Source organism: Coptis chinensis, chromosome 5 (genome assembly GCF_015680905.1).
Source record: "Coptis chinensis isolate HL-2020 chromosome 5, ASM1568090v1, whole genome shotgun sequence".
Taxonomy (NCBI): Eukaryota; Viridiplantae; Streptophyta; class Magnoliopsida; order Ranunculales; family Ranunculaceae; genus Coptis; species Coptis chinensis.
The window spans coordinates 53,639,976-53,667,629 of record NC_141460.1 but is presented as its reverse complement, the minus strand read 5'-3'; the positions used below and the strand labels follow the sequence as shown (position 1 = coordinate 53,667,629).

General features: G+C 39.3%; 1 protein-coding gene and 2 long non-coding RNA genes across 4 annotated transcripts; 2 read left to right on the top strand and 1 right to left on the bottom strand.

Annotated features, from left to right (window-relative positions):
- The first annotated feature begins 342 nt into the window (after window positions 1–342).
- LOC147497940 (uncharacterized) lies at window positions 343–2,840 on the top strand. 2 transcript variants are annotated; one of them, XR_015194170.1, is made up of 3 exons: window positions 343–2,070; window positions 2,353–2,506; window positions 2,662–2,840. It is a non-coding gene; the product is annotated as an uncharacterized LOC147497940 (long non-coding RNA). The 2 variants fall into 2 exon arrangements; XR_015194169.1 differs by having other exon boundaries at window positions 2,644–2,840.
- A 661-nt stretch (window positions 2,841–3,501) lies between these two features.
- On the top strand, window positions 3,502–5,680 carry LOC147497939 (uncharacterized). Its single transcript, XR_015194168.1, has 3 exons — window positions 3,502–3,600; window positions 4,652–4,806; window positions 5,321–5,680. It is a non-coding gene; the product is annotated as an uncharacterized LOC147497939 (long non-coding RNA).
- An 11,145-nt stretch (window positions 5,681–16,825) lies between these two features.
- LOC147497938 (uncharacterized) lies at window positions 16,826–17,332 on the bottom strand. Its single transcript, XM_086563063.1, has one exon. The coding sequence runs from the start codon at window positions 17,330–17,332 to the stop codon at window positions 16,826–16,828; it is 507 nt and encodes a 168-aa protein (XP_086419189.1).
- Window positions 17,333–27,654: the final 10,322 nt, after the last annotated feature.

Here is a 27,654-nt window from a genome sequence, read left to right as displayed (position 1 = left end):
TACTCGTATCCAATGAAGACTATATACACGTACAGTCTTGTAATGGTTAGCTATTGAAATGTAATGAATGATTAAATATATGAAAATGAGTTGTTTTGTAGCGAAAATGTAATGGATTTTTACGCCTCTAAATATCTTCGTATGATTTTTCAGAAAGAAAAAAACCCTAACTACAAGTGGTTTCCTACTCATTCTGCCTATACTCTTGATTTCCTCTCAGTGTTGGGGTCTCAAATGAGCTAGGAGCCAGAGAACCTAAAGCTGCCAAGTTCTCTGTAGTGATGGCTGTTTCGACTCCTTCCTGTTTGGTATTATTTTCTTAGGTTCAATATTAGCTACCAAGAGTCAATTGCCCAAAATTTTCATAGAGAAACCCTGTGATGTCCAGGTTTCTCATACTGTGTTACTGTGTTGCGTGTAGTTACTGTTCCTTTTTAAGTTTCTACTCTAAGGAGCATTAGAATTCCCCTTCATTCAGTTTGAGATTTCTATTTATTTAATTTGTGATTTTTAACTAGCTAGATTTTATTTGTTTAATAACTTCTTTGATTTGCTAATTATTTTGGTTGCATGTGAAGTTTTACTTTTGTGACAAGTGTGGGACACGTGCCACAAAACTCCTAAATAACTAGACTATGTACAATTAAACCTACCCCACAACCCAACTCTCACCTCTTGCTTGGGGGCGTCCATGGTCAGTAGAAAGAACCACTTGCAGTCAACAACAAATCAACAATATTTCTTATCTTTGTCTTATTCTACCATACTTTCACCCTTTCAATCATAGTAATTGGGTACTTTTTGACAATCCATGTTTTGGAATCACTATTGGGCATTTGATTGATTGTGTGGTCTGAGTATTAATTGGGAGCATCATTTATAGCTTTCTTTACTCTCTTGGATTTTGCTATTCATCTGATTTTCCAACCATATATTCCCTAGTCTGAATTCGTACCTTGATTTACAGTAAGTAGTTTACACTTACATCATTTTATCATCCTTTAAATAGCGTACTCCTTTCTGAATTTTGGACACACCTCTTTCAAGTAAGTGGTTTATTTTTATTTTTATTATTTCTCTCAACTTTAGTGGAGTTGAATTTTGAGTGGGATTATAACTCATTACTGAAATTTCAAGTTTGCAGATGTATAGCTAATAACATGTGTCATAATTCAACATACGATTTCGATGACGACTATTCATGACGTCAACTTCGCATTTTAAGTCTATGGTATTTATTTTATGTAAATGCTTGTTTTTAATGTTGTCCTAGTAAGACCATGGTAGCACGTTTGATTTTAGAGATTGGATCTGCCTTTACTACGTCTCTAAAGACCACATTTGTATTCTTTGCTGAAACCGTGGAATGTTTATGACAATCAGAGATAGTGTTGTGCATTGCATTTTGTTCTTTGTACAGAAGAATTGAGATATAAATTGCAATTAGTAGTTTAAGTGACTGGTTGGTGCTAGCTGCAAGTTTGTATTACCGTTCACTGCTTGGTGCTAGTAGAATTGGTATTTATATAAGGGGCCTGGCTGGTTGGTGCTAGTAGGTGTGTACTCGTCGTTAGCGGCCTGGCTAGTAGGCGCTAGCAGGTGACCTGTTATTGTTTTGCCTGGCTGGTTGGCGCTAGCCGGTGACCCGTTATTATTTTGCCTAGCTGGTTGGCATTAGCAGGTTATCAAGCAGGGTCCTCGTTATTTTTATTGCTAGATATTTGGAAATGTTTTAATTTTGAGAGGACTCACCTGGACTAGTAGCTATATTGCATGTACATATACTTATGAACGATGAGCTAGTTATATGGCTATGATTTTATTAATGTTTAGTAATATATGTGGTACCATTTTATTGGAATATGTAGTTTAATTAGTTGTTGCCTTCGCCTAATACTTACACTTTTTTATTATTTTTTTGGCATATTATAGCTGTAGTTGTAGACAATTTACTGGTGCTCTAAACTACTTGCTGAGCAACGAAGTCACTCATTTTATTTTTTCTATTTTTGATTTCAGATACGCCTTTAAGTTCGGAATGCCATCTGGACACCCAGCCTGTGAACAGTGGTTCGTAGGACTACTTTACTTTGATTTTGTCCTATCACCATGTTTTTGCGTCACATCGGTTTTGTCGGTTAATCATTGATACATATTTTTCCTTACTATAATATATTGGGTCGTATGTTATATTATTTTGGACTTGATGTAAATTCACTTCTACTTATATTTTGGACAGTTAGCTGATATTTTAAGACATGTTGAAAAGTTGTTTAACCTTTTCGTATTTGGTTTTCGTACTCCAATATTGTATCTATTATATCATGAGCCTAATGAATAATTGACGTTTAGGAAGGACTCGTGTTGTGAGTCACCCTGTGCATTCCACAAGCAATGTGCTCTAAAGTGGGATGTCACAAACCCGTAGTTGTAAGAGAAACTTCCAAGCTCGGATATGTGTTAGCGGCTACTATTTTCCTAAACATCATTCAACTTGTTCTCCACGGTATAGCTCTATTCTCGCTATAGTTTAGGAAACAAGAGAAGACAACTGTTATACATTTGAAAATGAAGAAAATCAATAACTAAATGGCATACCATGGTTTGTAAAGTCTAGCTAAGAATCTTGTCTTGAACACGTAGGTTTCGCTGTTGGTGCAGGGTGGCAGTTCCAAGTTGCATTTGTAAATGATGTCTGCTACTATGTAATTGGGCTTCCTATAGCTGCATTACTTGGTTAGTTGGTTATAGGTTCAACCTTGGGATTCAGGTAAGATCCTTAAATAACTACCATTATATTTCCAGAAATTTTCATTAAAAACTCAAAATAGATAGCCTGATTAAATTCCAATCGTAATGCGAGGGGATCCGGGGGGAATGTTAACAGTGTCAAGCGGTCGATTATGTCATGTATGTTTTCATTCTGATTAGTTCCAAGGGTTCCAGCAGGTAGATTTTTCAAGGAATGTTAACAAGTTGATTTTTCACTGATGATTAATTCCAAGAGTTCAAGCAGATATGTACGCCACGTACATTTTCATTGCTGATTGTTTTTATTTCGGTTTAATAAGTATGAAGTTTGAAACTTTGTTGATTGCTAGCATTCCATTTGATTTTTTTGATTGGGGTTATATAGGTTCATTCATGATGGGAATTCTTCTTGCTGTTGATTTGGTTTCTTTGGTTGTGTGCATTTTCTAATTGTTAGCTACTGAAATATAATAGATGATGAAATATATGAAAATGAGTTGTTTTGTTATGAAAATAAGTTGTTAGCTACTGAATTGATCGATTATAACATTACAATTCTATTTCGCTTGCTTTCTTTTCTTTTATTTGCAAATGAAATTTTCTAATCGATCAAAAAGAAAGCATCATAAAATTGAACTTAATTTCTAGTGCTGAATTTTTGTATCTCTTGGTCCCTTGGGCATATGGTCACAACCGGTTTCAATGTGATCTGCAATTAGAGTCTTTTAAGTTTGTTTTTCTTTTTCGAGGGGTAATGTATTGGAAAAGAATTGCAGACTGAAGTGATCGAAGCGATACTTAGCTGAGTGTAGGTCCTATGAGAGCTAGGGAATTTTCTTTCATAATAAGGTAACGCTCCAAGTCCTGTTTCTTATCTTTGTATTTTGAAATTTATTTATTGTATTAACTTAATTACATTGTACTCAACCATCTAACTTCTCATAGTGATTGGTAATAAGCTTCTTGGTAAAAAAACCCGCTCATAAAGTGATTGAAAAACTATTGTTATCCCATGGATCTATTCTAGAATTGGCTTGGTATGTTAAACTGTTGCAAGGTCAAACCCACACCATTATAATTATACGCATGTTCTGGTTTTGTCATTTCCAGTACCTTTAAGTTTTAACTTGCATGAGATACTTTTTCTTGGTTCTTCCACTTGTCTTTGTTACGGATGTCCGTACAGGCAAGCATTTAAACCACATACATCCATGTTATGCATGGAGTTAGCTTACTTGAACATACTCATCATTGGTGCTTACTTGGTCTTCGTTGCTCATTCACAACCAATCTCAGCTAACTCTCTCTTTGCAGACTCCCAAGTTTGAATAGGTTAGTTTCTATGAACATGAGAGTTATATCTTTTTGAATCTGCACATTTTTAGTAATTGACAATCTGTTGGTCTTGGTTCATCAAGCTTAGTGACACTGTTAAGACTATCAAGGCAATGATATGATGTTTGTGCTTGAGATCAGCTAGGCCGTTGATCTCGGAAAGGCCTTGGTTTTAGGATAGTGTTCAACACAACCTCACTGACTGCTGAATATTTGGTTGTGTGGTTCGTAACTCCTCTTTGTAGTTTAGTTAGACATATAACACTCATCTTTTACAACAGTCTTGAAGATATCATTAGTTGTTATAAGCTTCTATAGGCAAATCACTGGTTGCCGAAGGAAGTTCCACATTTGTCCTCCCAGTTGACAACACCCTTTTTGCATAAGGGCAGTCAAAAATAGACTACAATATATTATATTTCCGAGTTGCTACAGTTTTTTGTGATCTTTGCCTAACTCTAAGATTTTAGTTCCCATTTTTTGTATTGTCTATTCTTTGCTAGTATATCTTCTAGATTCATTGCAGTACTATTTTACGCTTATTGGGTTTGTGTATTTGTTTTAGATTAAGGAAAGTTCTGATGGTAAGGTCACAAGAGCATAGCTATTTGTGGCTGCTTATACAAGTATGGATGGGTCTTGTGTTTTTACTGCAGTTTTCATTTTAAAGAGAAACTAGCTCAACAAACGAGGAATGATATGTTCGGAAGTACTTCTCAGGTACTTAAAGTTGATCGAATGACTTGAACAATTCAGAAATCTGCTTATAACATCACATATCTTTGCTTTGGTTCCTTTTAGAATATAAATTCATGTATATGCTTTTGGGCTTTTTGTGCTTCCTTGACCTCCATATGTGTTTGGTTTTTAAGTTATTCAATTTGAGGATGCTACTACTTCCCTCTGAAAGCAGGGTGCACCTTAAACCCATTCAAGTAGGAACAAACATCTTGCCCATACATAGTTTAAAGGTTTCATATCTTTAATTTGCAGACTCTCAAGTTTGAACGGGTAAGTTTCTACGAACATGAGAATTATATCATCTTGAATCTGTACATGCATTTTTTTTCTTGAGTCCTTCATATGATAGTGTTAAACCCGCTTTCACGACAACTTTTACATGATGGTTTGAATGGTAAATACCCCACTAGATACTTAAACCTTGATGTTTTCAATAGTGCCTTTTGTGTTAATTATTTGATTTTAGTCTTTAATATATGAATGCTATTATTAGGTATCTGGCCATAAGTAGTCTTGTACAGTAACTTCCAGGTTCATTCCGATGAATTGAAGTATACTCTTGCTCTGTGTGGAGTGGTGCTGCACTAATAATGCTCCTGCCGTGTTGTTTGCCTCTATTTGTTCCATCTCTAGAAAATTCTCGAAGCTCTTTACATACCCACATGAAAGGTTGTGCGACTCGATGAAATAACAAATTGCGTAAAAGTGATGAAGATAGGAATTTCAAAGCACAAATTGTTTTTTCCATTATGCTTTTGTTATTATGCCATGTGTACTTTAAAAACCTAGTTATTTATTGGCAATAACATTGTAAATTTTGGAAAACCAATGTATAATATATCAATTTTTGAAATTTGTTGTTTTAGTATGTTGCTTGTATAATTGATTTTATGATCTGAGAATTAGGTAGTATTTAGTAGCGGTGTAGGGGAAAAATAGGTTCTACCAAAAAATTAATTATTAAAAAAATTAATTTAGACAAATACAACGGGGATTAGTGTTGTTAATTGACTTCCCAAAAGCAATATATCACGGAAATGTGTGTCCTAAATTTGGGATGCAAATTTACGACGGATGGGTATGTTCTAGATTTGAAAATATTACAAAGGAGATTTGCGACGGTTTTGAATGTCTTATAATTAACGACGGATTTAAATGTCTCACACCCGTCGCATTTCTAATTCAATTTACCACGCAGTTTTCCGTCGTTAATATTAACGACAGTGCAATTCGCGACGAATTTTGGGACACCAATTTCTGTCGTAAATCTCGATTTAGGACGGTAATTACCGTCGTTTTTGGTTTTTTCTGGTGTAGTGTATGTGGCACTCTAATATGAGAGTTAGCCTTTTCTCTCTTCTATGTGACACTCTAATATGAAAGATAGTTTTTTTTTAATAGCCTACAATCCCACGTACATGGAACCTTTTCGGAGAGTTTGAGTGTATTTTCAATTTTTATATATTTGATCAAATACAAAAAATTGCTAAAAAATAGGTGATTTGTAGAAGGTAATTTCCTATTACGAATCAAACACTTTTAGTGTTCCAATTCTTACATATTTGATCAAATAAAAAAAAAAAATGCTAAAAAAAGGGTGATTTGTAAAAACTAATTCCCTATTACAAATCATACAATTTTAGTGTCTATGATAAAGCACCGACTTATTTCGAATATATCCTTAACACGAACTCAAAACATAGTTAAAAATAATTATATAAAATATAACATCACAAAATATATAATAGAAAATAAAAAAATAAATAACGGCAAAGCAATAATGACAAATATTTTAATATATATATAATACTGAATAAAACTAACGTCAAAAAACAATTAATGGGGAATCGAAAACTGGATGCAAATGCATCGAACTAACCTCAAATAATATTTAACGGGAAATCGGAAACTGAATGCAAATGCAAGCATTAAACTAATCTTAAAAAGTAATTAATAGAAAATCGGAATATGGATACAACTGCATTAAACTAACCTCAAAGAATAATTAACGGAAAATCAAAACTTGGATGCAAATACATCAAACTAACATAAAAAAATAATTGTCAGAAAATAAAAAACTGGATGCAAATGCATTGAGCTAACCCTCAAAGATTAAATTAATGGGAAATCCGAAACTGGATGCAACTGCATTGAACTAACCTCAAAGAAAAATTAATTATAAATTGGAAACATAATGCAAATGTGTGGAACTAATCTTAAAAAATAATTAACAGAAAATCGGAAACTGGATGCAATTGTACTGAACTAATCTCAAAAAATAATCTGCAAAACCTCAAGAAATAATTAATGGGAAATCGGAAACTGGATGCAAACTCATTGAACTAACTTCAAACAATAATTAACGGGAAATTGGAAACTTGAAACAAATACAACTTTATCAAATAATAAACGAGAAATCGGAAACTGGATGTAAATGCATTAAACTAATCTCACAGAATAATTAACGGGAAATCAGAAACTGGATGCAAATGCATTGAACTGACCTCAAAGAACAATTAACAGGAAATTGAAAATTGGATGCAAATGTATTGAACTAACCGAAAAGAATAATTAACAAGAAATCAGAAACTGGATGCACCTGCATTGAACTGATCTCAAAAAATAAATAACAGGAATTGGAAATTGGATACAACTGCATTGAACTAACCTCAAAATATAAATAATGGAAAATCAGAAACTGGATGCAAATGCATTGAACTAACCTCAAAACATAGTTGGGTTATATGTTGTGGGAATGTCTCGATAAGTATAGTTTTGCATTTAAAATGGTGTTTATCTTATTTATTTTCGTATGATTGATAACTCCTTGCTATTCAAGTAGCTTCAATATATATGAACTTCGCCTTATTAGGCAATCTCACAAAATTTCAATCAAACTTATATTATTAAACAACAAAATGAAGTTGAAGGGTTTTATCAAAGGTGAGTTCTTTTTTTTTAATGGAGAGTGAGGTTTTCACGTTATAAGAAATTTGGTTGAGCGATCAATATAATATTAATATATAATAGTTCTGCATATTTGCAAATATTTTTCAGAATAATTAATATAACAACACCCGTTCGTAGATAATCTTTGAAGATTCCACATAGTGAGTCATGCATAATTTAAATAATAATAAACAGGAAATCGGGAACTAGATAATCTTTGATGATCCCACATAGTAAATTAAGCATAATTTATTTTTTATGTCATGTTTGCAAGGATACTATAGATGGATAAGTAGAAGTTGGTATTACACACCACATTGGATAATTATAAGGAAATCGGAAACTGGATTCAAATACATAACCGAGCTCAAAGAGTAATTAACGGGAAATCAAAAACTTTATGCAAATTGTATTAAACTAACGACAGAGAATAACTAAAGGGAAATTAGAAATTGGGTGCAAATCTTTGAAAAATATTTAACGAAAAATCGGAAACGGTATGCAAATACATCAAACAAACCTTAAATAATAATTAATAGGAAACCGAAAACTGGATGCAAATGCATTGAACTTAACTTAAAAAATAATTAACAGAAAATAAAAAACCGAATGCAACTGCATTGAACTAACCTCATAGAATAATTGGTGGGAAATCAGGAACTAAATGCAAATGCATTGAAATAACATCAAAGAATAGTTAACAGGAAATTAGAAACTGGATATAATTGTATCGAACTAACCTTAAAGCATAAATAATTAGAAACTGGATATAAATGTATTGGACTAACCTTAAAGAGTTATTAACGGGAAATCGGAAACTGGATCCAAATGCAATGAACTAATCTCAAAGACTAATTAACGAAATATTGAAAAATAGACGAAACTGCACTGAACTAACCTAAATGAATAATTAACGGAAAATTATAAATTTGATGTAACTGCATTAAACTAACCTAAAAAAATAATTAATGGGAAATCGGAAACTTGATGCAAATGCGTTGAACTAACCTCAAAGAACAATTAACATAAAATCGGAAATTGGATGCAACTACATTGAACTAACCTGAAAGAATAATTAATGGAAAACCAAAAACTGAATGCAATTGCATTAAAGTAAAATCAGAAATTGGATGCAAATGCATTGAAATAACTTAAAAAAATAGTTAACTAGAAATCGGAAGTCGGATGTAACTGCATCGCACTGATCTTAAAGCATAAATGTCCACTTTTTTAGCCTTCTCACATGAGTAATTAGGAACCCAAAACGAAAGTGAGTTTATAAAAACAGACTCTTACATGTATGCAAACTGTATTAAAATTTTAAACTATCGAACTAATTTAGAAAAATAATTAACGGGAAATCCGAAACTGGATGCAGATGTATTGAACTAACCTCAAAGAATAATTAACGGGAGATTGGAACCTAGATGCAAATACAATGAACTAATCTCAAAGTCTTATTAACAAAACATCAAAAACTGGATGCAACTGTACTGAATTAACCTTAATGGTCAAATAACTAATGGGAAATCATAAAGTGGATGCAATTGCACTGAACTAACCTCAAAAAATAATTAACGGGAAATCAGAAACTTAATGCAACTATATTGAACTAACCTCAAAGAATAATTAATGAGAAATTGGAAACTGGATGCAACAAACTACATTAAACTAACCTCAAAGAATAATTAATGAAAAATTAGAAACTTGATGCAAATGCATTAAGCTAATAACCCTAAAACATATTTGTATTATATGTAGGGGAATAAATGTCTCGACAAATATAGTTTTGCATTTTAAATAGTGTTTTTTATAATTCTTTTATTGTGATTGGGAATGCCTTGTTGTTCAAGTAGCTTCAATATTATCTTCGTCACTGTTATAACACCAATACCAAAGGCAAGCTCTTATAACTCAAATACTGATTACAAGCTGTTCACCGCTCTCTCTCTTGGCCGTGTTGCCACCCCACTCTCTCTCTTTCTTTTTTCCTCCCTTCCTTTCTCCCCTCTCTTCACTTTTATATCCCCTCCCTCTCTCATCTCAACCCTCCACCTGTCCCTCTATCAAGCGGTCCCTCCCCTCATGTGTGGGTTTTCATCGCACCACCGCGTCTTTGTCATCACGATCCGCGCGGCTGCCTTGTGGGTTATGTTAAGTCCGCCCATTCCCTATGATATTCCGGGGCGGCATCATGCCACTGGATGCCCCCCTCGAGTCCGCGATGATGATATCGATCGGGAGTCGAGGGAGTTCGCCACCTTCCTCCTTCCGACCGTGGTCTTCCCTCTTCCCCTCCACAATTTGGGTTCGTGAGTGTTCATGCGGTTTCCCTTCGCCCCTCGTTTCTTGTGCATCCACATGTCTTTTCACTGGCCGGTTCTTTTTGGTGTCCCCTCGATTTTACCACCCCCGCAATTTACCCTTTTGCCCCCCACCTCTTATAAAAAGCCCTTTCGATTTCTTTTTCTCTCTCTCTCACTCAGCCCTTCTTTTTCGCCTTCGGTTCCTCTCCCCTCTTCCTCCACCTTTCTTCTGTTTTCCCAGCTCCGTCGCCGCCATTTCGGTCGCGTTTTCTTCGGGTTACGCGGGTCGACATTCTTGCTCCGGTTGCTCTCTCTTTTCCTCAGGTTGGTCTCCTTTTTCTCTCGGGCTTCCTTTAATTGCTATAGTGCGATTTCTCCTTTGTGTTTGAACTGTTCATCTCCACTTCCTTTTCTGCCTTTGTTATGGCCGTGGGTGGCGCTTCCACCCCGCCCCCCGATGTCCGTCTCTAGATCCGCCACCTCCTCCTCCTCCCTACACCGCGACCACGCCCGACACCGAGGCCCCTCTACCTCCGGGCAAGCTTTTGCCCTTCCGCCGCCACCACCACGTAGCCGTAGACCTAATCTTGAGGCTGTTAAAGCGGCTTACGGGATACCCGCTGATGTCACCTTAGAGCACGCGGTGCGACTTAACTTATTACCCACATTTGGTCCCCACAAGCCGTGGTGTCTCGTGGCCCGCGGTAGGACAAATTGTCGCCGGCCTTCGATTGCCTCTCACCCGTCTTGATGTCGAGGTGTGCAATCACTTCAACATCCCCCCATGCCAAGGTATTGGCAATTTACGAGGGTCATGTATGCCGCGAACCACTACAACCGCCAAGTACCGGGATAACGGTTCGCGACATGGCGCCCACTTCTACCTCAAGAAGAGCACCAAGGAAGTCGGTGTGGGCTATCACTCATTTTGCCTCATACTAGAAAACCGCGACTTTATCCTTCGCGATCACTTCTTCCTCCGACAAATTGTGGCACCACTACCCTCTTTATATCTCCGAAATTTCTCTCTCCGCGGATCTTCCACCGAAGTTGAATCTCCATCACCGCTTTCTCCCCCCGGTGAGTCCCACTCTTTATCTACCCCCCGGAAGTATGTCTTTTCGGTTTCTAATCAAACTTGTCGTTTATCTATTTCAGGTTGGCGGCCCGACTTCGAGATCGCGACCCTACGACAACATCTTTTTCCACGACCTTCCAAAGGATTCGCGGATCGGGCGCGCTTCAAACCGTCGGATACTTGGGATTGACCCCGCCACCGCTTCTCCCCTATTGTTCGATCCCGAAATGGGCATCCATAGGAAAATATAGCGCCCATTTTTTCGTCCTCCTCCCCTAAAGAAAGAAAGCCCCGCGGTCACTTCCCTCCTAAGAAAAACGCCGCACCGCCAACTCATCACTCCGCCCCAACCTCGTTTCATTCATACCACTCATCGCCCGCCCAGCCCTACTCCATACCGCCCTCGAGACTTGGGAAGACCAATACTCCCCATCTCATTCCTCTTCCACCACTTCTCCCCCTTCAAGCATGGGCGCTTAACAAACATAAACTCTTCGATAGCGATTTCGGATGAGGACGCGTTGTCGCCGGTTGCCCCAATCCACATTTGTTCCTCCATCTCCTCCCCAGCCCTCCAACGCGTCCACGCCCCCTCCGCCCTCGAGAAGGCCCCCATCTAAGGCAGCCCCCCCCACCTACCAGCGCCTCCTGGGAGTGGAGCGGCCGGAAGGAGGTGGCGTCCCGAACTGACAAGGAGGCCGACGAACCCATTCCTCCATTTTGCCCTTCCTTCAAGCTCCGGAACCGCACCCTGACTATCAAGGACTCTGCTTTGAAGAACCCGGCAGTGGCTTCTTCCCTGTTCTATGGGTCTCACCTCCCCGAAGATATGGCATATGCCGAAGGTGGTTCCTTTGAGTCCCACCGGACTTCCTTCTACACAGGCTGGGAGAAGGTACCCCTCTCTTTGCATTTGATATCTTCCTTCCCTCTCTTTAAGTATTCTGACTTTTGCTCCCTTCTTCAGATGAGTTTGGATATCTCCTTCATGATCCGCAGACTGTTTGGTGCCAGGGCGCGGATTGATGAACTTGATAAGGAGGTGGCCCACCTAGAAGAGAAGAACTCGGCCGCGGACCTAGACAAGCTCAGGGCCCAAGACGAGCTTTCGGGACCGCAGAGAGGCCACCACCGTGCGTATATGAACGCGCCGCCGCCCTCAGTATGAAGACCCTTCAAGAGAAGCATGCCGCCGCCTGGACTCCCCTTTCTCCGAAGCACCAAGAAGCCCTTGCAGCACTCCATACGCAAGCAGATGAGGCCGACATGGACGAAGCTCCGGGACATCTACCGGCCTGCCGCCGAAGAGGGTGGCCAAGAAGGTTAAGGAGGAGATTGATTGACCGCTCACCAAAGAAGGCCCCCTTCATCGGAAGCTCCCGCCGGCCGCTCCGCTTATCCGAGATCGCCGTGCAATACGGGACTCTACTGGCGAAGGAGAGATGCCACTGAAATTTGGTAGTAAAGGAGGCTATAGACATGGTCTGCGGACATAGTTATAGAAGAAGCCGCCGGTGATCCCGGAAAGAAATCGCGGTCTTGAAAATAGCTTGTTTATGCCCTGGCTAGGCTTCTCTTGATGCTACGTTGTCATACTCTTTATGCTACTTTTTGCTGTATTTTCACTCCCACCAGTTGGGATGTTCAGTATTATGTTTTGCCCCCTTTTATCTGATTGTTTCTGTCAACCCTCCTGTTCGTGTATTTGACCCAGTAAGAACTGGCCTCTGTTAGCGCATTCCCCCCCGTCGGTTAGGGGATGTTTGATTTGCCTGCCCCACGTCCAGATTGGGGCTCCGCTACTCTCGCTACCTCCGGCAGGCACTCTCCGCCCGCTGCACGCGGAAGCCTTCTTCGCCTTCTGCCTTTATCTCCCGGGGGTCCGGGCGACTCTCTCACCCTCGCCCTACCCGAGACCTCACCTTAGTGTGGCAACTCCTTTTTGCCCCCCTAAGGTTTGGACCTCTCGTCCTTGGGGGGCTCATCCCCCCCCTTCCCTTCACTCTGAGGGGTAATGAAAACTCACACAATAATATTCCACCTCAAAAGTGCTACGGTTTTATATATGTACAAATAGCTCATGCAGTTTTCAGTCTCTCTCATTACATTTACTCGTGAAATATTTTCAACAACCTTACATTCCACGGCTTATCCACCGTTCCCTCCAAGGTTTGTAACCCGTAGGTGCGGTTCCCCTACCTCGACCACCACGTAAGGCCCCTCCCCACGCCGGGCCCAACTTCCCTCGCTAGCTTTTTGGTGCCGGAGTCACTCAAGCACCTTGTCTCCCACCGCAAATCTCCTCACTCTCGGCTTTTTGTCGTCGATCGCCCTGCAGCGGCGGTGATATTCCTCCAATTTGATCGCGCGCCCGTGTCTCTCCTTTCCTCTCCGCTAGGTTCATGTCTCCGCCAAAATGCCCCCGGTTTGACTTATCCTCGACACCCGGTCCTAGTGGTCGCCGCCCCACCATCTCTGTTGGTATCACGGCCTCTACTCCATATGCCAATGCAAAAGGGGTTTCATCGGTGGATGTTCGTGGGGTCGTCCGATAGCCCAAAGCACCGACTTAGTTCGCCGCCCCGGGACCCTTCCCGCCTCCGGTTTCCTCTTGAGATTGTTGAGTATGGTTTTGTTAGAGGACTCACCGCCCATTTCCCCTCGGGGTTGTATGGGGCTGAGAATCCCTGTTTGATGTGATACGTTTGCGGAAACCCCTAACCTTTGAACCCGCGGAACCGGGTTCCATTATCCTCGATTATAGCATAGTGGCAACCCGAAATGGCAAATGATATTTTCCCACAAGAACTTGATCACATGCACCTCTTTCTTTTCCGGCTTCTTTGCCAGAACGCCGGCTTCAATCCACTTTGTAAAATAGTCGGTCGCGACCAATAAGAACCTCCTCTTACCGCGGGCCATGGGGCAGCGGTCCCACTATGTCAAGGGCCCACATCGCTAATGGCCATGGGCTAGACACATTTGTCGCGGCTGCTCTGCTTGGGGCCCATATCAACCGAGAAAAAATCTCGACACTTCTCACATTTTTGAGAATTTCGGCGTCTCTCTTCATGTGAGGCCGGTAACCCCGTGGTCGCTAATCGGTGTATCGTCGTCCCCGCCCCGAGTGGCTCCCCGAATCCCTTCATGTAGCTCATCGAAGCACCTCTCGAGCCAGTCCCGGCCCCAAGCATTTCAACAAAGGTCCCTTGAAATTCCTCCGATATAACTCTCCCCCTACTAATGTGTATCTCCGAGCTGTCTGTTCCAACCTTCGTCTCTCCCTGGGACCAATATTCTCCCCTCCTGTCAAAAACTGCTTGATGGGCAACATCCATCCTTCGTCGCTCTCTGCGGTATTCATTATTCCCACTGGTTCCCTCGCGGCTCGGTCGTCGGTCTTCTCACCTCTATAGTCCTTCCTTCGGACCGGTAGATGGTTCAAGGCCACATACGCTGTGGCATCATGTGACGGTTCTCCCCACGGTTCAAATGTACAAACCGAATCGCCGTGAACTTCGACGCCCGACCGGAGGACCCCCAAGTATCTCGCCATCCTGGGACACCGTGCCGCGAACCCACCATTCGCCTGGCACACCACCAAATTGGAGTCGGAGTACACAGTAAGTTCCTTCACCCCCAAGCCTTCTGCCATTCCCATGCCCGCGATTACCGCCTCATACTCGGCCTCGTTATTGGATGCCGCGAACCCTAATTTCATCGTCAGCTAGCTGTTGTTATTGTCCGGGGCGTGACCAATACTACGCCGATCCCCGCCTGCGCATCCGTATGACCCGACCGTTGGCAAACACTTCCAACCGTTACCTTCGCCCCATGGATCCCGCTTACCTCGTTCTTTTTCCCTCATTTTCCAAAACCATCTCCTCCCCAAGTAGGGTCCTCTCGGCGGGGAACTCCGCCAAGAACTTCAGCCGTATTCGAAGCCTTCTCCACCGTCCTAACCTCGATATTGGATCTCATATGCACTCAAAGATCACGCCCATTTCAACATTCTCCCCGATTTCTCGCCTCGGCGCTTAAGGGGCAAGTTCGTGACCACGATCACTGAGTGTGCTTCGAAGTAGGGCTTTAGTTTCAGTGCTGAAAATATCAAGGCGAGGGTGTACTTCTCCACGCGACTATACCTGGTTTCCGCATCCAACATCGTCTTGCTCTGAAAGTACACCGGTCTTTCTATCTTATCCACTACTCGAACGAGGACCGAGCTGATTGCGTAATCCGTGACCCCTAGATACAGATACAATTTCTCTCCCTCTTCCGGTCGCGACAACAAGGGGATCTCCCCCAAATACCTTTTGAGCCCCTGGAATGCCTGTTCACACTCTGTCATCCATGCGAAATCCGCGGAGTTCCTCAACAATCGGTACAGCGGCCTACATTTGTCAGACGACTTCGATATGAATCTATTGAGAGCCGCAACCCTTCCAGCCAACCGCTGCACCTCCTTTACTGTCTGCGGCGAGGGCATCTCTACCAATGACCTAATCTGCTCTGGGTTTGCCTCTATCCCTCGCTGTGTCACAATATACCCTAGAAATTTCCCTGTGGTCACCCCAAATGTACATTTCTCGGGGTTGAGCTTCAAATTGTGGGTCCGCAGTATCCGGAATGTCTCCTCCAACCCCTCCAAATGTTCTTGCTCCGACATGCTCTTTTCCACCATATCATCGATGTATATCTCAATGCCTTTGCGAATTTTGCCCTCGAACATCTTCTCGGCCGCGCCGGAATGTGGCCCCCGTGATTTTTCAACCCAAACGGCATTCTCGTAGTAAAGATGTGCCTCCTTCCACTACGAAGGAGGTCTTCTCCTGATCCGGACCATACATCGCCACCTGGTTGTACCCCATCGATGCGTCCATAAACGAGAACATGCTGAACCCCGCCGTCTTGTCTACCAACTCGTCAACTCGCGGCATTGGATAACTGTCTTTCGGGCACTCTAAATTTACATCCGTGAAGTCAACACACATCCTGACCTTCCCATTCTTCTTCGGGACCGCGACTATGTTGGACAACCAGTCCGTGAATTCCACGTCCCTTATAATTCCCGCATTCTTTAATCTCGCAACTTCTTCTCGGATTCCTTCCGCGTATTTGGGCCTCATACCCCTCATCTTCTGTCCCCACGGCTTCGCGTCCTCCCTCATATGCAGGCGATGACATGCGAATTCGGATCTAAACCAGTGATATCCTCTATCCCCACGCAAAGAACCGTCTTTGTTTCTCACCAAGCATTGTATCAGCTTCTCCCTCCATTCCACTGCAAGACTCGACCCTATCGACGTGAACTTCTCTTCCTCTCCCTGCCCCAGGTTTACCATCTCTATCTCATCCAAAGTTTTTGGGATCACCGCGACTTGCTCCCCCCCTTCCGCGGCCCCGCACTGTAATTGCTACGCGGACCTCTTCCTGGAGCTCGTCGGCTTATCCTCTGGTCCGCGGGACATCCTTTTGATTGTATTCTGGTGACTATTTTTGGATGCCACCTGATCTCCGCGGACCTCATATGTTCCCGTTGGGGTAGGGAATCGAATAACTTGATAGTACGTCGACGGCACCGCCCTCATCTCATGTATCCATCTCCTCCCCAGGATCGCGTTGTACTGGGAGCTGGAATCGACCACCATAAACCTTGAGAACATCATCGGTTGGTCCGTGTTCTTGGTAGCAAGAGTTCCCCCATAGGCTCAGTGACGCTCCCATTGAATCCGTACAAACTTGTCCGCGGAGGTCTCAGTTGTCCCGGGTCGATCCCCATCTCCTCTAGAGCCCCTCTGAACATCAAATCCACGGCGCTACCACAGTCTACCAGGACCCTCTTGACCACATAATTACCCATCGCTACTGTAATGACCAACGCATCCTCATGCGGTGTATCCACGGCTCGGAGGTCTGCCTTGGAGAATGTAATTGTCTCTTCCATTGTCTTTTCTCTGTATCTCTGTCCTCGGTGTGACTCATTGACCTGCTGGATACTCGCTGTCCTTCTGACCTTGTCCCGGTGGGCATTATGGCTCAGTGCTTCCCCGCTGAAAATAACATTTATAGTTCCCGATTTAAGCCCGCGGCTGCGCCTACCGCTCCCTATTTGGATGTTCCCCACAAATTCCCTCGGATCCCCTTCTCCACCAATCTCCGGACTAACCATTTTAAGGCATAACAATCGTTGGTTTTTGATTGTGCACCGTGATAGTCGCGAAGATGGCTTGTTAGGCATTTTTCACGGAATGGTTCATGACCCTTCATATCCTTGCACATTTTTTATCAACGGCAATATCTCACTCGGCGGTCTCACCAGCGGGACGGTCTCCATTAAGCGGTATGGCTTCCTCTCCCTCCGCTATCTTGAACTACTTCCCTCCCCTCTTTCCGGCTCGATGATTGTCCGCGGTATCTCTCTTTGCCTCGGTCATTTCCCCGGTCTTATCGCGCGTTCCCTCTCTTTCTCCATGGCGATCATCGCCTCTTGCCTCCCTCTTCGATTCCTTCGCGATGGTATCTTCAGATCGATGTACTTTTCTACCCGCGGGTATAATTCGTGCGTGCAAGGTCGCAATCTCGTTCTTAGCGTGATGATGGACCGCCGTCCGGTCGCCCCTTTCAAACGCTTATTTACCGTTCTTTCTCGTCCAGATTTTCCACCTTTAAGGTCTCGGCCTTGAAGCGACACAAATACTCTCTGACAGACTCCGCGGATCTTTGTCTAACATTGAATAAGGCCGCGATGTCTACCACCCTCCTCTTCTGATGTATAAAATGGTCAACAAATGCCTGTTCTAGCTCTTGGAAATTCGTTATGCTCTTTGAGGGTAATCGATAGTACCAGTCGGAAGCCCCACCCTTAAAGGCTAGCGGGAACATCATGCACCGCATCATCATACCTCGCCTCTTGCCGAGGCATCTGTATCTGAAGTGATGGATGTGATCTGCCGGGTCCCCGCGGCCGCCATACCTCTCGAATCTTGGCCGGTTGAAGGCGTTTTGGTACCTCGGACGTCCATATCGCGTCCGCCCGCTGGGGTTCGCGATTCAACCCCCGCCACCACTTGATCGGGCAGCGCCCGTTTGGGGCCTTAATGCATTGAAGATTCGCCTCTCGTCATTTGTTGATCATTTTCTTTGGACTCGCTCCATTGTTAACCCGGTCACCGGATTGTCCACCAAGGTCGGTCCTTGCTCCTCATCCTCCGCCTTTTCTCTCTCTGCTTCCTCTTCTGTCTCATCCCCGGATTCTTCCTCCCTTCTCTCTTTTTCTCTCCTCAGCTCCTCATTTTCCTCTCTCAGCCTCCCAATTTCTTCTCGCATGAGCCGCGCTTCCTCCTCTGCTCTTCCCTCCTCTCGTCCCTCTCCTTCTTCCACCGCCGCTTCCGGCATTTGTTCCGGGACTCTCGTCTTTCGGGGCCTACCCACCGCCTTCTTTGGTGCCATTTCTACCCTGTTTTTCCCCACAGACGGCGCCAAATGTTATAACACCAATACCAAAGGCAAGCTCTTATAACTCAAATACTGATTACAAGCTGTTCACCGCTCTCTTTCTTGGCCGTGTTGCCACCCCACTCTCTCTCTTTCTTTTTTCCTCCCTTCCTTTCTCCCCTCTCTTCACTTTTATATCCCCTCCCTCTCTCATCTCAACCCTCCACCTGTCCCTCTATCTCGCGGTCCCCTCCCCTCCATGTGTAGGGTTTCCGTACCGCGACCACGTGCTGTCATCACGATCTGGTGCGGCGTGGCCTTGTGGGTTATGTTAAGTCCGGCCCAATTCCCTATGATATTCCAGGACGGCATCATGCCACTACAGTCACATTGGGCATTCTCACAAAACTTCAATCAAACTTCTATTATTAAACCTAACAATAAAAAGAAGTTGATGAGTTTTATCAAGGTTTGGTGCTTCCTTTTTATAAAGAGTGGTGCAAGAAATTTAAATGAGTAATTAATATAATTTTCATATCTCATAGCTATGGATAGTTGCTAATATTTTTTAGAATAATTTAATATAATAGCACCCGTTCGTAGAACACGTTCATATAATAAATCTTTTCAAGTGGGAGTAGTGTATTTTTTGAAGATATGGAAACAATCAATCTGTTTTAGTGATTTGTACACATTAGTACGTAAGCCGAATGGTGATAATTTACCGCTAAATCACCATAAATATAATAAAACTATTATACAAGCTAGTTCGAGTTTAAGATAATTTCATTTGAAAATTACAGATTAATATCCTAAACCATAATGTGAAGAAGCTATCTCAATTTGATCCCTTAGTTTCCAAGTACTTATGCACCATAATCGCTGCTCATTAACGTATTTCGGTTTATTTTCAATAAAAATATATTCTGATTTGAAAATTTGCTGCTAAATCACTATAAATATAAGAAAACTATTATACAAGCTAGATCGAGTTTAAGATAATTCTATTTGAAAATTACGGATTAATATTTTAAACCACAAAGTGAATATGCTATCTCAATTTGATCCCTTAGTTTCCAAGTACTTATGCACCATAATCGATGCTCATTAATGTATTTCTGTTTATTTTCAATAAAAATATATTATGATTTGAAAATTTGTCGCTAAATCACCATAAATCTAAGAAAACTATTATATAAGCTAGATCGAGTTTAATATAATTTTATTTGAAAATTTTGGATTAATATCCTAAACCACAAAGTGAAGAGGCTATCTCAATTTGATCCTTAGTTTCCAAGTACTTATGCACCATAATCGCTGGTCATTAATGTATTTCGGTTTATTTTTAATAAAAATATATTCTGATTCGAAAATTTGTTTGAGATATTTTGTAAAGCCTTTTCAACACACAAAATATTTAATAGATCCCAGGCGTATGCCCGGGTCCAAAATCTAGTAATCACCTATTTTCACATATTTTTTTAGCAATTTTTTTTATTTGGTAAAATATAAAGAAAGTGGAAATATACTCAAACTCTCCAAAAAAAAAAAAGGTTCTACATGGCATTGTAGGTTATTTATTAGAAAAGGTTATCTGTCATATTAGAGTGTCACCTAGGAGAGAGATAGTATATAGAGGTCTCTACTTTAGTATATACAAGGTTTTATACCCGGCCATATGGCCGGAATCATTTTTAAAATTCACAACCCATAAATTTTTGCGAGGAATTCAATGATGGATAATTATTAGCATAATTTTTTAGAATTGATTTAGCAGTTGGAGTTGTATAAAATTTCTTTACGAGATGTTGATTGACTTATTAAAGTTGTGGTTGTATTAGGAAACTTCTTAAGATGAATAGCTCATGTTGTATTATGAAACTTTTTATGATTTAAAAGTTTCCACGTGGCATACTTCTCTTTAAAAAACGCACCACCTAGGAAATAGATAGTCCACATAAGATGTACTCTGCTTTAATATAGAGAGAGGTGGTAGATAGTAGATATCTCAAAAAAGCTTCACTGAATTGCTTCATGGCCCACAACTGACAAGACATAAAAAATAAACATAAAAAATAAAATGACTTTTATGCCCACATCTTCTTCTCCTTTTTTTCAAAATATTTTTGGTTAAAATCTAAATTGTCATTTTATTCTTAATCATCAAGCAAAAATCTAGCAAACTTTTTTCTGTTAATAAAAAATTAGTGATTTTGCCAACTAAGACCCATAATTAAATTATGGTGATTTTGTAAAAAAAAAAAAACTCCAATTAAAAAGCTTGTATATAGTGTGAGATTTGCAATTTTTTCGAAATTGTCATTAAATTTGGTACTAAACAGGTCTGATTCTTTGCACTTCACAACAATTGATGGTTGAAGCACATCCAAGAGCTTCAAAACGAAAGAGATAGTACATGTAAGAAGAAACATGGAGGGAAGATAACGTAAATGACTAAACGGTCTAGATGGCCGAATCTTTCTTTTTGTTGGAAATTTGCTTTTATGTCTTTGCTGACTCGTCCCCCTTGGGATGTGAATATACTCATCTTATTGTCCTTTCTTGAGGGGAGATCGATCTCCCCTTATCACTTGCATATTATAGATGGGATTTTTTAATTTGTTTCAAACTTTTGATTTTTCTCTCTGCTTTTTTAATTTTTTTTGTGACACTTTAAAGCAAATTAAAAATATGAAAATGTATAGAATGGTAAAAATGTGTTGTGAGTCCTTTATGAATGGCATCTTTTGCTTCCTTCTTATAAAAATTCATGGTATGTGAAGTTCTAGTGGTTAGTATTCCAAAGTTTGTTGAGTGAGGTTCACCATAAATTGTTTAGAGCTTGAATGAATGAGAGTTTGAAGAAAGGAATGTAGGTTTCTTAGCTTTTAGGACTTGGTTATTTGTTAACTCTAGTTGTATTGAAGAACATTAGAGAAGAGTTGTTGATTTAAATGATTGAAAACACTAACTTGATTGAAAAGAAGAACACAACTTGAAAGAAATAACTTGATTGAAATAAAGAACAAACTTGAAAGAAATAACTTGATTGAATTGAAGAACAAAAAGTAAACAACTTAAATGTAAATAACTTGAAAATATAAAGGGTTATTTAGACTTTGGTCCTACTATTAATAGCGAAATTAGGCTTTGGTCCTACTTTTCAAATTTATTAGGCTTTGGTCTTACATCTGTTTGTTGAATGTGAGTCAATATAGTTGACCCTGGTCAATCTGCTTCAATTTGTTTGCATTTTCAAAATAGCAACATTACCTTTCAGTATGCTTGTCACGAGACATGCACAAGGATCGAAGAACAATTTCATTCTATATACTTAAACCAATTTTACAAAGAAAACTCGTACTCTGAAACCTAATTAGTCATAATGATAATAGCAAAAAACCCAATTTCAATGAAGAAAATAAAAAAATATACGACCCAATGAAGCAAAAATTTCTTTCAACAAAATCACTTGTAGCAAAATTTACGGTTATGTTATTGTCATCCTTATGGAGACAGTTGCACATTATTCTTCTTTAAAGGCATGTAACAGACACTTGTAGCTAATTAAAAGTTAGTATTTGTTCATATTACTCTATAAAAGTGAAATAAATTTAGCTTCGATTTAATGTCCACAGGAACTGCTAGGAAGTTAGAGTCATCTGGATATGGAGTTTTTGCAATGGATTACCCTGGATTTGGTCTTTCAAATGGTCTTCATGGCTATATCCCCAAACTTGACTTGACAAGAAATGGTCAATACCAAGCTGAACATCTTTAAAAGGAACACGAACACGACGTCCCGCTAGCGCATAATCAATATTTTTATTTGCATCTAAAATCTTCTGTAATTCATTTGTAATACCTTCAATTCTTATTCCTTTACCCATTTTTCAATCCAGAATAAAGAGAAGCGGTCTGTAACTTTTATAAGAAGAAGCACAATGAGGATAATGTGTGTGATGATGTAAGCAATGGGATGAGAAGAAGTTTCCAACGTGAGTAACCACCCTTTGAATATAAATTGAGATTCTAGACGTATGCTAAGAAGAAAGAAGAAAAATGAAGAAGACGGAATCTGAGTGAAGTAGGACTAGAGTCTAAATAACCCGAATTAATATGTGAGGAAGACATTTGTACTCTTTGTTATTGCTATCTCACCTCACGTGCGGTCTTTTGACAGGACACATGTCAAATCGAATACGAGAACATAAAAACACGTGACATGCACAAGGAGGGGTATTCTGGCCATTTTGAAATATCAAGCAATTTGACCAGAGTCAACTATATTGACTCACACTTAAGGAAAAAAGTAGGACCAAAGCCTAATTTCGCTATTAATAGTATGACCAAAGTCTAAATAACCCAAAAATAAAATCCTACATTACTCCTACATGACACTAGAATAAGTCTAAGTGCATTATCTCATTCTACGTTTGAGTTCTTATACCCCTACTTTTACAAAAGACTTATTTGCCATCTCCCTCTGCAATCAAGACACCTCACCAAGGTTGCTTTATGCCTTTTCCTTTCTTCTTGATAAAGCTAGGTTTTAGAGAAAACCTTCTTTTGTATTAAGGACATCTATCTCTGGTCTTCTGAGTTAAGGACTTGACTTTCAACTATCTGGTTTTAAGTCATTGACCTTTGACTTTGACTTTGACTGTGACTTTTTTAGCACTTTTTCATAGCAGCTTCGAGTATTCATAATAAGCGTAAATAAGGCTCCTTTTGGTGCTAAAACGCAACTTTTATGATAAGTGGTCTGAATTACTTTGTAACCTGAAAAAGACAATAAAAGCTATGAGTTGTCTTTTCATTATACGTAAAATGGACTGTAATGCAGTAATGTAAGGGTAATAAAATGCACATTTGGGAGCTGATCACCACCCCCAAATAGCATTTTGCTTGTCCTTAAGCAAATATGAAAGAAAAAACTAAGATCACAAATGAGTGATTTATTATTAATTATACTAATCTCGTTTCGCGGAGTGTGATTGCATTAACCGTATGCAACAAGGCCTTAAACCACTAGGAATTCCTTAGTGGATGACCTTTAATTCTCTAGTGGACGAGCTTTAAGCCTCGTGAGAGTTTTCCAAAGAAGGTACTCACAAACTTCTTCTATCTAGTACAAAGGGTTTTGTCTCCTTCTTTATTCTCAGAAGTTTATACATCTCATTAGCGGGGAATAAGGACAAACTCATTTGAACTTATAATAACATATGTATAGTAATTTAATCATCTAAAGATAAATGTGGAAACATGAGCAATGAAATGCAAAATTAGAGTTGTTTCTGAAACATTTGGAGGGCGTCCTTAAGGTGGGTTCTGACAGGTATGTGTTAAAACATAAGCTCTCTGATAAATTCACTCAAGTTTCGTTCTCTCAAATACAGTGGGCATTTATATTCCTCACATACATGAATGATGTCCAAAGGAAACCGGGGTCGATTGATCACACTTGCCACTTACTATCACACCATCTTATTCCTAATTGAACTAGAGGTCTTTTATTAGGAGTTATAGGGCTAGGGTGATGGTTTAGAAAGAAAAGGAAGGAAAAAACAAAAATATGATAAGTTGAGAAATTGGGTCTTCAAGATGCTTGTCACTAGAGAAGAATATCGTTTTGTTATTTGCTTCCAAATTGTGATTCATTATTTAGCCCTTTGGCTTTGTGAATCCATATGGTTTAGAAATTTTAGGAGTTTTTTTTTTTTGATTGGCAAGCCTGTTTTAAATGAGATCAGTAACTCTTTGATGCTGGCGGAGTTCGAGCCCCAGACCTCTAGTATCATCGGTTTTACCGACTTTGCTAGTCGGCACTTGCCAGGAGTTCTAACTTTGTTTTTGTTTCTTTTTGATTTTGTTTCTGATATCGTCTCCTTTTGATTTTGAACTTTTGGGAGATTCAATTTTTTACTCCTTTGATTTTTTTGGAGTTTTGGTTTATGATGGGTCTTTCTTTTATTCTATTTCTTTTCTTTTCGAAGCAACTAACTGATTTATTTTTGTACAAGGTTTTCTCTTCTCTTTTTCTGATATCCATCCAATTCTCAACTCGTCAATTGGGTAATTGTGCGTTGTAACGGGTTAGGGATTTGTGGTGAAGAATAAAAAGGCTTTTAGAAATTGGTGAATGCTCAAAAAGGGGTAACTAGAGGAAAACCATCTTTTTGAGTTTTTAACGTTTATTTGGCTATATCGATCCAAAAATGGCCTAAATTCTCTCCTAGATATGACATAGTGATCAAGCAAGTGGACGTGCGGTCTTTCTATCTAGACATCCTTTGTGTACTGTCATCACTCAATAATCATTCAGATGAGACTTTTGGCTAGATTCTCACAGGATATTGAACTTAATTGTTATAATCTTGATTCTCACAAGATATAGTTTTTTTTTTTTTAATATATAAGAGTAGTATAATAGTGAATGTTTGTTATTAAATGCATGCTTTGTAACATTACATTGAACATATATATTATAAATATTAATAATAATATCAACGACTACACGCACGTATGTATACTATGAATTAAGTAATATAATATATATTAACTAATAAATGTGTACATGATAATATTTATATAAGTGCACATATTTGATATATTACACGTGTATACATGTATATCTCAATTAGTAGAATCTCCTATAATGATCCTGGCCTCTTAAATTCATCCGGGTATTTTTCTTACACATAATACCCCTAGATGAATAATTAAATCAAATACCTAGATATTTATTAATGAGGATTACTTGGTCTTTTTACGCCTTTGTAAATTTTTGGTACTGATATAGTCTTTAAATTAAAATATTGTTTAACACTTTTGAATAGGAGTAATCAGTCCTTTCATGTAGTGGTGAATTAAAAAACCAAATCCACGCCATTTTGAGTTGTACGCACCACCATAAATGATATTTAATTAAGCAATAATGGGGTAATTTAATTAGACGTTAAAGAAAATGAAAAAATCTAGGGAGAGAATGCGAAGGGATGGAATCCCAAATATTATTTTCTTCTCACCCTGCCCAACCATTCTTTTCATTGAAACCCAACTAATTTTTGCTCACTCACTCTGTAATCTCTTCGTATCCATCACTCCGTCACACGCCATGGAGGAGGTGAGACACTGTTATATTTTTATTCATAGATTTGTCTTCATCTCTTTAAAATCCCTCTTCAGTTGTTTAGCGAAATTGAAATCCAATTCTTTGTGGGATTATTTGTCAAGTAAGGCTCAATTAAATGGGAATAATGACTTTTTTGTTTGTTGATTTATTCTTTAACTATTTTCATTTTTTTTTAATTATTTATGAGAATCCCTCGTGAGGTTATGCAAAAAACTTTTGGAATTAGCAGGTGTTAACTTGACGGATTTTTATTTTATTTTATTGTTATGGATACTGATTTATCATTTGTCTATGTTGTCGTTATGTAATTGACAGGGATTGCTATAATTGTGTATTGTTTCAGAATTTGGCCCTTTTTGCAGTGGAATCGATTGGACTACGTCCCCCAAACTTGCAGAGGTAAGGTTTTCCCCTTCATTTATGTTAAAAACAGAATTTAAGTGTTTCCTCCTCTTCTCTCCCACTCTTGATTATTCAATTCATTGATTTTCGCTTTTCGACCTTAATACAAAGAAACACAAGATGTAGCATTTGATTCAGTGTTTGCAGAATCTTTCATGCATGATTACCATATTGCAAGGTATCTATGAATGCAAACTAAAGTATCTTTATTTTATGGGTTTTATAGATTTGTACCCCTATTTGAAAACAAAATTAGACTCGCCCCCCCCCAAAAAAAACTCACACACGGTCTCAGGCCCAACTACCCTTTTATGTGTACATGATTTTATAGATCTACACCCATATTTGTTTTAAACCATGAAAATTAAACTAGAAAAAAAGTTTGTTTTAATCAAGCCAAACGGATGTAAAATGGAAAATAAAAAAAACTTCAATTCAAATGGGTCACACGAGCACCTTTTGTAAAAAGGTTTTAGCTTCATATTAGAATTCAATAGTAATCTGATTGGTGATTAAGCCTGACTTGTGAACAACAATTTCAAAGTGATGCTGACTGAGTGACAAAATACTAAATACTGTCATTTTTACGAAAAAATTTAAACAATAACTAACTTGCGAATATGTGCAACTACAATATAACAAAGTGTGCTTGCAATTCATAATTGCTTAGGGAAGGATGTTGTGAAATTTGACTCATAAAGGAACATTTTTCATGGATCCCCTGTTGTCCTCAATTTCCCTCGTCCACTGTCTGATTACGAAGAGTTTTTACATCATATCCTACCTACATTAATATCCATTCTCCCAGGATGCTCATAGTGAGCCACGTCAGCAAAATTTTCAAAAAAGTCCTCACTTAACAAATAATTAGTTGCCAAGTTAACCTTATTATTGGTGTGTATAGTAATTTATAAAAAAAACCTTTTGGTCTTTTCAATTGTGTCTAAAATGAAAAATAAACACACGCATGATTTTCCTATTCGCCGTTAGAAATACAAAACCCAATAAACAATCACAAAACTAAGTTAATAAACGCCACCTTCTCTTAAAAAACCAAACAGATCCATCCTCCAATTCTAGCTTTGACCTTTTTTTTTCTCTAAGATGTCGTCTAGCACAATGAGAAAACCGATCGGGGCAGTAAAAGACCAAACAAGTTGATAACCGTAAAAATAATAGAATCCTAAATATTAATGTTAACAACACTAATACGTAATCCTACCGTTCTTACGTTTAAATCAATTCTTCTTACTCTCAAAACATAATCATGCAATATAATGAGTAAGGATTCGTCCACTCTTAAGTCTGTAGACTTAAATCGAATTCAACTAATCAAACCCAAAAGGAACAATGGTGAGAGTAATGATTTGATGTGAAATTTCTATACTACCATTCCCAACACAAGAACAATAATAAGAACAAGACATAATTAAATTAAACTGAAATTAAAACTAATTTAGAACTAAGATTGTGAATAACTAATTATGAATTTAAGACAACTAAATCTAAATAAGAATTTA